Source organism: Argopecten irradians, chromosome 4, assembly GCF_041381155.1.
Source record: "Argopecten irradians isolate NY chromosome 4, Ai_NY, whole genome shotgun sequence".
Lineage (NCBI taxonomy): Eukaryota > Metazoa > Mollusca > Bivalvia > Pectinida > Pectinidae > Argopecten > Argopecten irradians.
In genome coordinates, this window is record NC_091137.1 from 42,692,494 (window position 1) to 42,705,172 (window position 12,679).

General features: G+C 34.7%; 1 protein-coding gene across 3 annotated transcripts; it reads right to left on the reverse strand.

The window, feature by feature from the left end:
• Positions 1 to 110: 110 nt before the first annotated feature.
• On the reverse strand, positions 111 to 12,398 carry LOC138321738 (innexin unc-7-like). 3 transcript variants are annotated; one of them, XM_069265656.1, is made up of 6 exons: positions 12,259 to 12,398; positions 10,938 to 10,972; positions 9,939 to 10,068; positions 9,397 to 9,486; positions 7,658 to 8,604; positions 111 to 2,413 (listed from the first exon to the last, which is right to left on the reverse strand). In XM_069265656.1, the coding sequence occupies exons 5-6, from the start codon at positions 8,590 to 8,592 to the stop codon at positions 2,029 to 2,031; spliced, it is 1,320 nt and encodes a 439-aa protein (XP_069121757.1). In that variant the 5' UTR covers positions 8,593 to 8,604; positions 9,397 to 9,486; positions 9,939 to 10,068; positions 10,938 to 10,972; positions 12,259 to 12,398; the 3' UTR covers positions 111 to 2,028. The 3 variants fall into 3 exon arrangements, with proteins under 3 accessions (XP_069121757.1, XP_069121760.1, XP_069121759.1); XM_069265659.1 differs by lacking the exon at positions 9,397 to 9,486; XM_069265658.1 differs by lacking the exons at positions 9,939 to 10,068; positions 10,938 to 10,972; positions 12,259 to 12,398 and adding an exon at positions 9,827 to 9,924.
• Between the last annotated feature and the right edge of the window lie 281 nt (positions 12,399 to 12,679).

Genomic DNA, 12,679 nt, shown 5'->3' on the forward strand with positions numbered 1-12,679 from the left:
ACCTTAGCAACTCGCTAACATAGTCAATTAGATTATGTTTTAGGATACCTCAACACCTACAGAGCATAAATGATATTCATCATTTGGAGAATGATATTATTGATGTTTAATCGTGTAATTTTTTTAAATGTACAGAGAGTGGGGGAGGGGTGGGTAGATACATTGTTTTGAATTTGGTTTCTTTTGAAGTACATGTAACTTCAGTTAGTTTATTTTCTATTTGCAGATACCTAACGGGCATTGCAGGTCGAGATGTTTGCTAGAATTCTTCAAAAGAAGATTACATCTAATGGAAAAAATAAATTGTAAATGTAAAACTTTATTCCATAAATTCAATAAAAAAGTATACATGCACAAAAATAAACAATGTAGATACATCTATAGAACATATACGTAAGAATTATCATTTACATTATTGGGTAAAGGCAAAATAGTACTATATGCTCGTAAACAAATATAAAAAAACATGTATATTATCAATTATAGAACTTTTAAATTAGTGATATCACTTTGGACCGTTTTACGGCCACTCAGTAATAAATCAAATACTTCTATAATATATTGTATGCTATTCAGAACATTTAATCTTTACTGGGCTAATGGTAATTTCAGAGGACAAAAAGGAAAGATTTTCTATGTTTAAAATACATTTAGATAGGAAGGAATCTAGAAGTTTACTGCTGCCTCATACCATGATTGTAAAAGACGACTAAAATTTGGGATTTTATCTCGGAGCTACCTAGATCAATTTTTTCAGCCATATGATAGCTTGAGATTGATGTTCAACATTTCAGGTAAAATCTTCACATGCTTACGATGGTTGCATGCAAGAGTGACGGAGAAAAAATATTCCATGTATGGTATTAATTGTAAACTAAACATATTCTGGGTTTCCATATTTAAAGCAGGTTTTTAAGTTTCTTTTATGAGAGAATTTCAAATAACACCTACATGCATATAGCTGCAATATTGTAGCTCAAAAGACTTTTAGACAGAAAATGTTGTCGTCTGTAGAGCTACAATTGGTACCTATTACTGCTAATGGAGCAAAGTAATGGTTTTGTAAACCATTATTTAAAAGTTTGCATGCATTTTATCGTACTTGTTTTACATCGGTTACCTACTAGGCAATAAAACTGAACCATATAAAATATCAAATTCTCAGCGAGAAATTTTGTTTTTTTCATATACACATATGAAGACCTTTCCGCAGTGAATTTATACAGCAAGTCTACAAAGTATGAATTTGACGTTTTGTGAGCGGTACGGTAGATATTAAGAATGGTAGTTATGTTTGTTTTCGACAAAAATAATATATAAATGCTTGTATACGCACAAAATAATTGGAAACCTACAAAAAAGTATAGAAAACTGTGCCCGAGTGATTTCCGGAGGCACTGCTCCACTAGAACACATAGGGACCAATTCGTACCCGGCCGAAAGGTATAGCAGGCCGGGTACGTATATTCGTTCTAACATGCATACTGCTGTCCCTTTGCCGGATCGTAGAAGTATTTTGCTTATCACTGAGTGATCCTAAAAAGACCCAAAATGTTGTACCTCCTTAACTTAAATTGTATAATATTTTATATGCAAACAAAATATGAAAGAACACATAACAAAGTTTAAAAAAACAACTTTAAAGACAACACTTAAAACATGCTTAGCAAAACAATACATATTTTGAGCTGACTTGCCTAATTACTAGGAATAGATTATTGCTAAAACATAGAACACAATACATATTTTGAGCTGACTTGCCTAATTACTAGGAATAGATTATTGCTAAAACATAGAATACAATACATATTTTCAGCTGACTTGCCTAATTACTAGGAATAAATTATTGCTAAAACATAAAACATTATACAGTACATAAGGCAAGATCATTGTTAGCAGAATTATGAACACATTTCTAAATGAAAACCAGCTACATAATGGTGTATGATTCAAACAAAATTCTTATACACACCCAGCCTCTAATTTTAATATCAAAGTCCAACACAACTTTACAGCAGATCAAGTAGATCACATTGGCTGGTTTGTCATGAGAGGGTCGGCCTCAGGTCCCGTCTGAGGTCTGTACCGAACCTGTTGAGGGGGAGCGGTGGGAGGGGGAGAAATCACCGTTCCTCCTGGTCCGTACGTCTGAGCCGGACCTCCCTGAGATATGTATGGCGGTGGACCTCCGTGCTGTGGGGGTCCCTGTGGTACCGGGTCCTGTTGACCATGTGTAGAATGCCACAGGTAAATGACTGCGTCCCTGACCAGGTGTTCAGAAGAAGCTTCACCAATCGCCTTTAATATGAACACTCCGTCCTCCGTTATTTCTGATCCTGCAAACCTGCTGATGTCTGCGTCGGAGGGAGATGGGGACACTTCCTTAGACATATGCAGGTAGCTCTTGATGTATCTGTAAAAGAGAGTTGACGAAGGCACGTGTTATCCACGATGAGATTGTAAAAAAAAACCACATGGTTTATGCTAGAAATTTTATCAACGAAAGTGTTCGAAAAAGTTTTTATTTATTCTTATCGTCAAAACGTAGAAACTGTTCAATTACAGAACCTAACAAAACCCCAAGCATTTTGTTAATTTGATATCAAAACGGTGTTAATTTGATATCAAAACGGTGTTAATCACACAACGCCTTCAATGTCCGAGTGATTTTACATAATCGACTTTATTCTTCCATTGTCTCCCTTGCAAACACTTCACTGATTGCGTCTGATTTGGAGTTGAGTTGTCATATTCATTATTGTTTGTCAAAGACGAATGTATGTACATATATATGTATAAGAAATTTTCATTGGACATTTGTACGAGGTTTTCACCAACAAACTTGTTAGCCTTTTATAGACCCGATATCAGGTATCTAGACTTTCGAGAACTTGACATAAAGTCGTTTCAAGATTTGATGTTATTCGGCCCATGTGAGTTTGAATGAAGGTCAAGGTCATTTATATTAACAAACTTTGTAGCTCTGTCTGAGCATACCATAGGTCTAATTTGAGGTCTTTATGCCTTTCAAAACTTATTTTGGCCCCTGTAAATGTGGTCATGGTCATTCATATTAATAAACTTGTTAGCTCTTATCTCAGTATCCTATATACCCAGATACTAGTCTATAGGTCTTCAAGAACTTGATTACATGTACTTCTGAAATTTGACCCTTATTTCCAACCGGAAGTTGACGTTTGCTTAAATTTTGATTCTATATAACGTTAAGCCGTTCACGAGATATTGACATAAGTTCAAAACTGAAAGTGAGGTCATAGCGGCCATATTGGATTTTTTACCAACATAAAAAATCTGCGGTCACACCTTCAACTCATGCCATACAATATGGTGACACGTTTATTGGCGTATCACTGACAATTTTGGAAATCCATTGTATACAACTCTGGATGCAGAGGAATAAAAAGGAACAAAACAATAGGTCTTTTCATCCATAGGTGAAAGCCCTAATAACAGTTATAATACTGGCTAACCTATAGCAAACATATACTTTCTGTATGCTTTAGTAAGTCATGCAGACACAAGGAGACACGTCATGAATATAGTCACTCAAAATTTGAATCGACCATTCTTAAATGACGCTGACATGTAAAGGCTTTAACCAGTGATATTTTGCAAGCCTATAACTCATTACTGTGCTGCAATTGAACAAAACTAACTTCATTAATTGTTGGTATGTACCCTGGCTAACTGTCAGTCATACTGTGGATATGTAATTTGTGAAGCTGCTTGTAAATTTCAGTAAAATAAGAGAAAAATTCATATCATATTTCTGGAGAAGTCATAGAACTCATGTGAATTGCATTGATGGCACCAAATAAGCATGCTATCGTGTTCAGTAGTGACTATGCCAGGTACTCCAACAGTTTGTTTGGCAAAATCGGACCAGCGAATAGCGCAGGAGCCTATTGTTGTAAATGCAAATGGCTGCTTTAAATGGCGGATCACAAATATAGCATATAAGAAGACATTTTAATTGATACAAGTGCTCTTATATACACTATAAGGTACTCTGAACATGACAAGAAGACTATTTATGAAAAAAAATAGTTAAAGTATGGACTTTGAGGCTCTTTCCGGAAATTTGCATTTTTCGCCCCAAACAGATCGGTTGAACTTTTTTTTCTTGTCATATAAGAACATTTGTATCAATTGAGATGGCTTCTTATATGCGACATTTGTGATCCGCCATTTATAGCAGCCATTTGCATTTACTAAAATAGGCTCATGCATTATTTGCTGGTCCGATTTTGCCAAACAAACTGTTGGAGTACCTTGCATATTCACAACTGAACACGATGGCATAATTATTTGGTTCCATCGATGCAATTCATACGAGTTCTATGTCTTCTCCAGAAATATGAATTTTTTCTCTTATTTTACTGAATTTTACAAGCAGCTTCACAAATTACATATCAACAGTAAGACTGACAGTTAGCCAGGGCATATACCAACAGTTAATGAAATTAGTTCTGTTCAATTGCAGAACAGTAATGAGTTTTAGGCTTGCAAAATATCACTGTTTAAAGCCTTTACATGATTCTTAAATGACGCTGACAAATAATAGGACTAGTGTCCGCAATACATTATCACAAGATCATTACCGGATCTATTACATTATCACAAGATCATTACCGGATCTATTACATTATCACAAGATCATTACCGGATCTATTACATGATCACAAGATCATTACCGGATCTATTACATGATCACAAGATCATTACCGGATCTATTACATTATCACAAGGTCATTACCGGATCTATTACATGATCACAAGATCATTACCGGATCTATTACATGATCACAAGATCATTACCGGATCTATTACATTATCACAAGATCATTACCGGATCTATTACATGATCACAAGATCATTACCGGATCTATTACATGATCACAAGATCATAACCGGATCTATTACATGATCACAAGATCATTACCGGATCTATTACATGATCACAAGATCATAACCGCATCTATTACATAATCACAAGATCATTAACGGATCTATAACATGATCACAAGATCATTACCGGATCTATTACATTATCACAAGATCATTACCGGATCTATTACATTATCACAAGATCATAACCTGATCTATTACACGACCACAAAATAATTACCGGATCTATTACATTCTCACAAGATCATTACCGGATCTATTTCATTCTCACAAGATCATTACCGGAACTATTACATGATTACAAGGTCATTACAGGATATATTACATTATCACAAGGTCATTACCGCATCTATTACATGATCACAAGATCATAACCGCATCTATTACATGATCACAAGATCATAACCGGATCTATTACATGATCACAAGATCATTACCGGATCTATTACATTATCACAAGGTCATTACTGGATCTATTACATGATCACAAGATCATTACCGGATCTATAACATGATCACAAGATCATTACCGGATCTATTACATAATCACAAGATCATTACCGGATCTATTACATTATCACAAGATCATTACCTGATCTATTACACGACCACAAAATAATTACCGGATCTATTACATTCTCACAAGATCATTACCGGATCTATTTCATTCTCACAAGATCATTACCGGAACTATTACATGATTACAAGGTCATTACCGGATCTATTACATTATCACAAGGTCATTACCGGATCTATTACATTATCACAAGATCATTACCGGATCTATTACATGATCACAAGATCATTACCGGATCTATTACATTATCACAAGATCATTACCGGATCTATTACATTATCACAAGGTCATTACGGCATCTATTACATGATCACAAGATCATTACCGGAACTATTACATGATTACAAGGTCATTACAGGATCTATTACATTATCACAAGATCATTACGGTATCTATTACATAATCACAAGATCATTAAGGATCTATTACATGATCACAAGATCATTACCGGATCTATTACATGATCACAAGATCATAACCGGATCTATTACATGATCACAAGGTCATTACCGGATCTATTACATTATCACAAGATCATTACCGGATATATTACATGATCACAAGATCATGACCGCATCTATTACATGATCACAAGATCATTACCGGATCTATTTCATTATCACAAGATCATAACCGCATCTATTACATTATCACAAGATCATAACCGGATCTATTACATGATCACAAGATCATAACCGGATCTATTACATGATCACAAGATCATTACCGGATCTATTTCATTATCACAAGATCATTACCGCATCTATTACATGATCACAAGATCATTACCGCATCCATTACATGATCACAAGATCATAACCGGATCTATTACATGATCACAAGATCATTACCGGATCTATTACATGATCACAAGATCATTACCGGATCTATTACATGATCACAAGATCATTACCGGATCTATTACATTATCACAAGATCATTACCGGATCTATTACATTATCACAAGATCATTACCGGATCTATTACATGATCACAAGATCATTACCGGATCTATTACATTATCACAAGATCATTACCGGATCTATTACATGATCACAAGATCATTACCGAATCTATTACATTATTACAAGATCATAACCGTATCTATTACATTCTCACAAGATCATAACCGGATCTATTACATTCTCACAAGATCATTACCGGATCTATTACATTATCACAAGGTCATTACGGGATCTATTACATTATCACAAGATCATTACCGGATCTATTACATGATCACAAGATCATTACCGGATCTATTACATTATCACAAGATCATTACCGGATCTATTACATGATCACAAGATCATTACCGGATCTATTACATGATCACAAGATCATTACCGGATCTATTACATTATCACAAGATCATTACCGGATCTATTACATGATCACAAGATCATTACCGGATCTATTACATGATCACAAGATCATTACCGGATCTATTACATTATCACAAGATCATTACCGCATCTATTACATGATCACAAGATCATAACCGGATCTATTACATGATCACAAGATCATTACCGGATCTATTACATGATCACAAGATCATTACCGGATCTATTACATGATCACAAGATCATTACCGGATCTATTACATGATCACAAGGTCATTACCGGATCTATTACATTATCACAAGATCATTACCGGATCTATTACATGATCACAAGGTCATTACCGGATCTATTGCATGATCACAAGGTCATTACCGGATCTATTACATGATCACAAGATCATCACCGCATCTATTACATGATCACAAGATCATAACCGCATCTATTACATAATCACAAGGTCATTACCGGATCTATTACATTATCACAAGATCATAACCGGATCTATTACATGATCACAAGGTCATAACCGGATCTATTAAATGATCACAAGGTTATTACCAGATCTATTACACGATCACAAGGTCATTACGGCATCTATTACATTATCACAAGATCATTACCGGATCTATAACATGATCACAAGGTCATTACCGCATCTATTACATTATCACAAGATCATGACCACATCTATTACATGATCACAAGATCATTACCGGATCTATTACATGATCACAAGGTCATTACCGGATATATTACATTATCACAAGATCACATTATCACAAGATTATTACAAGATCTACTTACCGTTTCCTGAAGATGGGTACGAGGACTGTTAGTAACAGTAATGCACCACTCAGAGCCGTTATAACAGTGACCACCACAAACCACAGCCAGAGGAAACACAGAATCATTTTGTAGAAGTGCATCAGATCATCTGTGTTACCAAGGATACACTGTACAGTGTAACTGTGGACCCTGGTCAACATTCGGACGTTAAAATCACACAATACTATACTCTCGGGTGTGGATTCAAATAAAGGCCAGTCGAATATAGTTTCATTGGTGACAATGTTGCTAAGCACTTGCTGTCCGAATGAAGAGTGATTTCCAGATGTCAGAATGCCATCCATGACCGATTTCTGTATGATGACGTTGATGAAATACAGAAGTTTGGTGAACAGAAAGAGCAGGGTTAACCATCCCCAAGGACAACCTTTCATCACAGTGGAGTCTATCCAACTTTTCAGATAACGACCAACCTGTCGCCCCATCTGGGCTCGGTCGGCCATATTGAGGGTCTCATACCCGTCTGTTAGTCCGGATATTTTTGTAAATCTGAATCCCACGAGTCCCTGTCCTACAACTGAAATAATATCTGGAAGCTTGAAGAAGAGCGCCTGAAAGAGAAGTATGAGTGGAAGCCACCGCCATTTTAGCTCTTTGGTGTATACTCTGTAATCTTCAAGTTGTCGACGTAAAGGAATATCTTCCTTCAATGGTATGTAGAAGACATTTTTTTCACTGCATACTTTGTGTGTGTATGTAGCCATTTCGTGGGTAAACTCTTGTGGAGTCCAGCACGTGACTGAAACATCTCTCGAAAAACTCTGAACGCCATACGTCACCACTGCGAATAGGACAAGAATAGCCACTGTCCACGTGCTGTTGAGTCTTCCACATTGGTCATTTAGTCGAAGACTGGACTGCGTCAAATGTCGTACAGTCGGTCGCCAAACCATGGCTCAATTAATCTACAAAAAATAGTAATACATTTACTTTTTTATCAGGAGAAAAACGTCCTTTTCCTACTCTTATATGCGACACTATAAACAGATTTATTTTGATAAAAAAAAGAACAACTCCCTATCCTATCTCAGTTATCATCTCCAAAGCTAGCCGACTGATACAACACTAGCCGGCTTATCACAGCATCCTCGATTATCCAGGGGTTCCGGTCACCTACGATCTCTAGACCCCTGGACTATTTCATGCTATCACAGGTGCCCTACTTGTTTCTTTTACTTCTCTGTTTTCTCTACCAAATATACTTTTAGTATAACTACATTTGAATTGAATACCTTGAAGTTTTCTATTAAAATAAGCAATCCATTTTGTTACATTGTTCTTAGATCTTAATTATTATCAAAACTCAACTTCGCAGCGTGAACATGGATAGGCATCCCTGAATGACAAAATACTAAAGTTTCAAGCATTCCAGCATCTTGATATCTTTTATAAGTACATGTATGTCTTTTGTAAAGTTTAGGAAATATATAATTTTGATAAGTAATTAAACATAGCGTTTATTTCCTTACATTATTCTCTAGCCAGTAGAACTGTATACAGTAGTGTACTTACCTCAATAATTTATATAATTAATTAGTATATGATAAATACTCACAAAAATAATTTCGCTTTGTGTAAGAATATGTTACATTAATTGTGTAATGCTTGAAAAAACATTCACAATAACTTGAATAAGTATACAATGGTAGTTTCAAAATCGCATATAATCACCAATACAGAATTATAATACTAGCTACCTGGCTTCGGTCTGTTATTTGGAAGATTTCATCTCTTGACCTCCTTGAATAGTGAACGTAATCATCGAATATGGTTAGCTTCACTTTTGACTGTAAATTATATTTTGTAATATATTAAGTCTCAATATAGCACGATACATATATAAAAATATTTATAAAAATATTTACACCTGTCATGGTAAGATTTTCCAGTCAATTGTAGTCTAAAGTAAGAAAAATTTTGCAGTATCTACAATAAACACTTAGGTTGATCACATCACTACTTTTTCTAGTAATTTTTCTACCATTTTGTTCAACTGCACCAGAGTAGATATTTATAAACATGTGATATTTTTACACTATAAACATCAACCTGAATGCGATTTGTAGTCATATTCGTTATAGATCTACATGTGTTGTATTATTATTAATATTTTGCGAATCAAAATACCGTTCTTTATCATCCAGAACTTCAATGTGTTGTATTGACGACTAAGGCATGTTCTATTAGCGAAATGGTCATTATAAAAGAAAGTCATATTTTGTTAGTGTAAATCACTTACGAAGTGTTATTCGGTGACCTAAATAAAATACCGGAAATGGCGTCGAAGTAAACAGAGGCAGACGAAAACTAGGCCACGACAGATGTGCTGCTCGCTGAAAGAGTTGTCGTTCTTGTATGTTCGTGATTGTCTGTGTACATAAGGATGTGTATAATTCAGTCATTTTTCAAAAAAAAATCGTTAGAATATTCTGAAAACTCGCGAATATAGCGAGCTAATGATATTAAATACACCACTTTAAGGTGCTTCACCACCAACAGAGCTCAAATAGATATATCTAATATTTGTCATTTGGGCAATATCCAAATTATGATTCAAATAAACTTAACATTGTATGTGCTTGATATTTAACCAATTTGACTATATAATTGAGTCTCATGCAGTATCATGAAACAAATAAATGTACTTATTTTGTCGTTTTTAAATTTTAGCGCAAAATATATTTCAATGGACAATGAATTCGCGCGTTCGTAATAATTTCTATGCTAACATTCTGTACGAATAGCGCAAACAATATTTTTTAGCGAAAAATGGAGTGAAAAGCGCAAAAATATGTACAAAGTTTATATTTACACCATAATTCTATCATCGTTATGTTTTCTATTACAAAAACTCCAGTTGGCTGACTCAATAATTTATTTACATTGCTCTTCAGTTTGTGCTTATATGATAATTTGAATGAGAAATGTAATACTCAAACTGATTGAGGAAATGATAGAATTCAGAAAAATCGTTGAAACGTGTATGTATAAACAAATATTAGCAACTTCTAAAAACAGTCATTTTTGTATGTCCTAGATTTAGACATGGATTAACTAAAAAGAACAAGTAATGATACAACCTAAATCCGCTTTTTTATTTTCGGACACATCTTGTTTAAAAAAAAAAAAATTAAAACGTCCAGAGATCGTAAAAAAGAGGAGAAGACACATTGTATCAATTCATTTTCTTTAGAAGAAACTTCAGTATTAGTTTATTTTCTATCTGAAGGTACCTTACCAGGTATTGCACGACGGCTGGTGTTCCTCAAAAATCTAACGGAAAAATAAATTGTTAAGGTAAAACTTTATTATATAGAAAGCATGCATGCACAAAACTAACAATGTAAATATATCTATAAATCATATACATGTCGGTTTATATATACATTAATTATCGGGTAAAGGGAGAACTACACTTTGTTCGTTAATAAATATTAAAAAAAAAAAAAAAAAAAAAAAAAAAACATGGATATCATCCAATACTAAGCATTTTAAAGGAGGTGTACAAGGGACCATTTTACGGCCATTCAGTTATATACCAAATACTTTGCATGAAATTACCTTAGGTTAAGCTGCATATTGTATGCTATTCAGAACAAACCAAGGGTAAAGTAAAAGGATTTTTTTTACTATTTTAAGTAATTTAAGTGACAGATAATCTCACTATGGTCGCGCACATCTTCGGTCACTTTTTTGTAAGATTGATGTAAGAAACGTCATTATTTTATTGTTTTCGTTACCTGTCGAATGGGTTAAAAGTTGAATAGATCTGAAAATCTGGAGGTATTTTCATGGGTTTCATTTAGTGATATTTTAGAATTAAAAGTGAATTTTACTGGGTAGGTATCATCAGATTTTAAATCTAAAATGAAATTTACAAAACTATACGATAAAGATTTATACAAATTGTATCTCTTAGCACGATAATGATCCGTTTAAAAAGCGACTAACTATTTGGTGGATCTGAATCACTGTAGCGTTTATAATTGAACGAATCTAACGTAATTTGATCATTTGACGTTCACGCTTTTTTCTATCCATTTGATGACATTCTCACCCAAGTAGATCATGACATGATCTTATAGATGATTATGGGGATAAATTAGGTCATATTCAATTAATGTTATTGTCTGTCAACCAATCGCGTTCTGGGTTTCCATATTAAAAGAAGGTATTAAAGTTTTTTTTAACTTTGTTTTGTGGGAGAATCTCATGCAACGACTATACTGTAAGTATGATGTTAGAATTATGCCTGCAACATTGCTTGATCGTAAAAGACTAACTATTTTACTTATCACTGAGTGGCCGTAAAACGGCCCAAAGAGATACACATTCCTTAGCTTAATTGTATAATGCTTTTATATACTAACAAAATATTAAAGATAATAAATTAAGCCGTTCAAACACATAACAATGTAAAAAGCTCAAGACAACATTTAAAACATGTTGTTTTTTTGTTTAACAAAACAATGCATATTTTGAGCTGATTTGTCTAAATACTTGGATTTAATTATTCCTAAAACATAGAACTTCATACATAAAAAATAGATTGTCCTTACGGCAAGATCACTATCAGCAGAATTATGAACACATTTCTGTTTGAAAACCAGCTGCGCCACGATACAATATTGTCATACACACAAAGTCTCTTATTTAACATCAAAGTCCAACACAATGATACAGCAGCTCAGACAGATCACATTGGCTGGTTTGTCATGAGAGGGTCGGCCTCAGGTCCCGTCTGAGGTCTGTACCGGACCTGTTGAGGGGGAGCGGTGGGAGGGGGAGAAATCACCGTTCCTCCTGGTCCGTTCGTCTGAGCCGGACCTCCCTGAGATATGTATGGCGGTGGACCCCCGTGCTGTGGGGGTCCCTGTGGTACAGAGTCCTGTTGACCATGTGCAGAATGCCACAGGTTATGGTGGCTGATTACGGCCATCTCGTGTTGTTGTGTTGTCGCCTTGTCGTGTTGTCGCCTTG

Excerpts from the sequence above, each read along its gene's own strand:
- LOC138321738 (XM_069265659.1), bottom strand. The coding sequence starts at position 8,592 with ATGGTTTGGCGACCGACTGTACGACATTTGACGCAGTCCAGTCTTCGA. Across the intron at positions 2,414-7,657 it reads GTACCCATCTTCAGGAAACG|ATACATCAAGAGCTACCTGC; the intron begins GTAAGTAGATCT and ends TCTCTTTTACAG.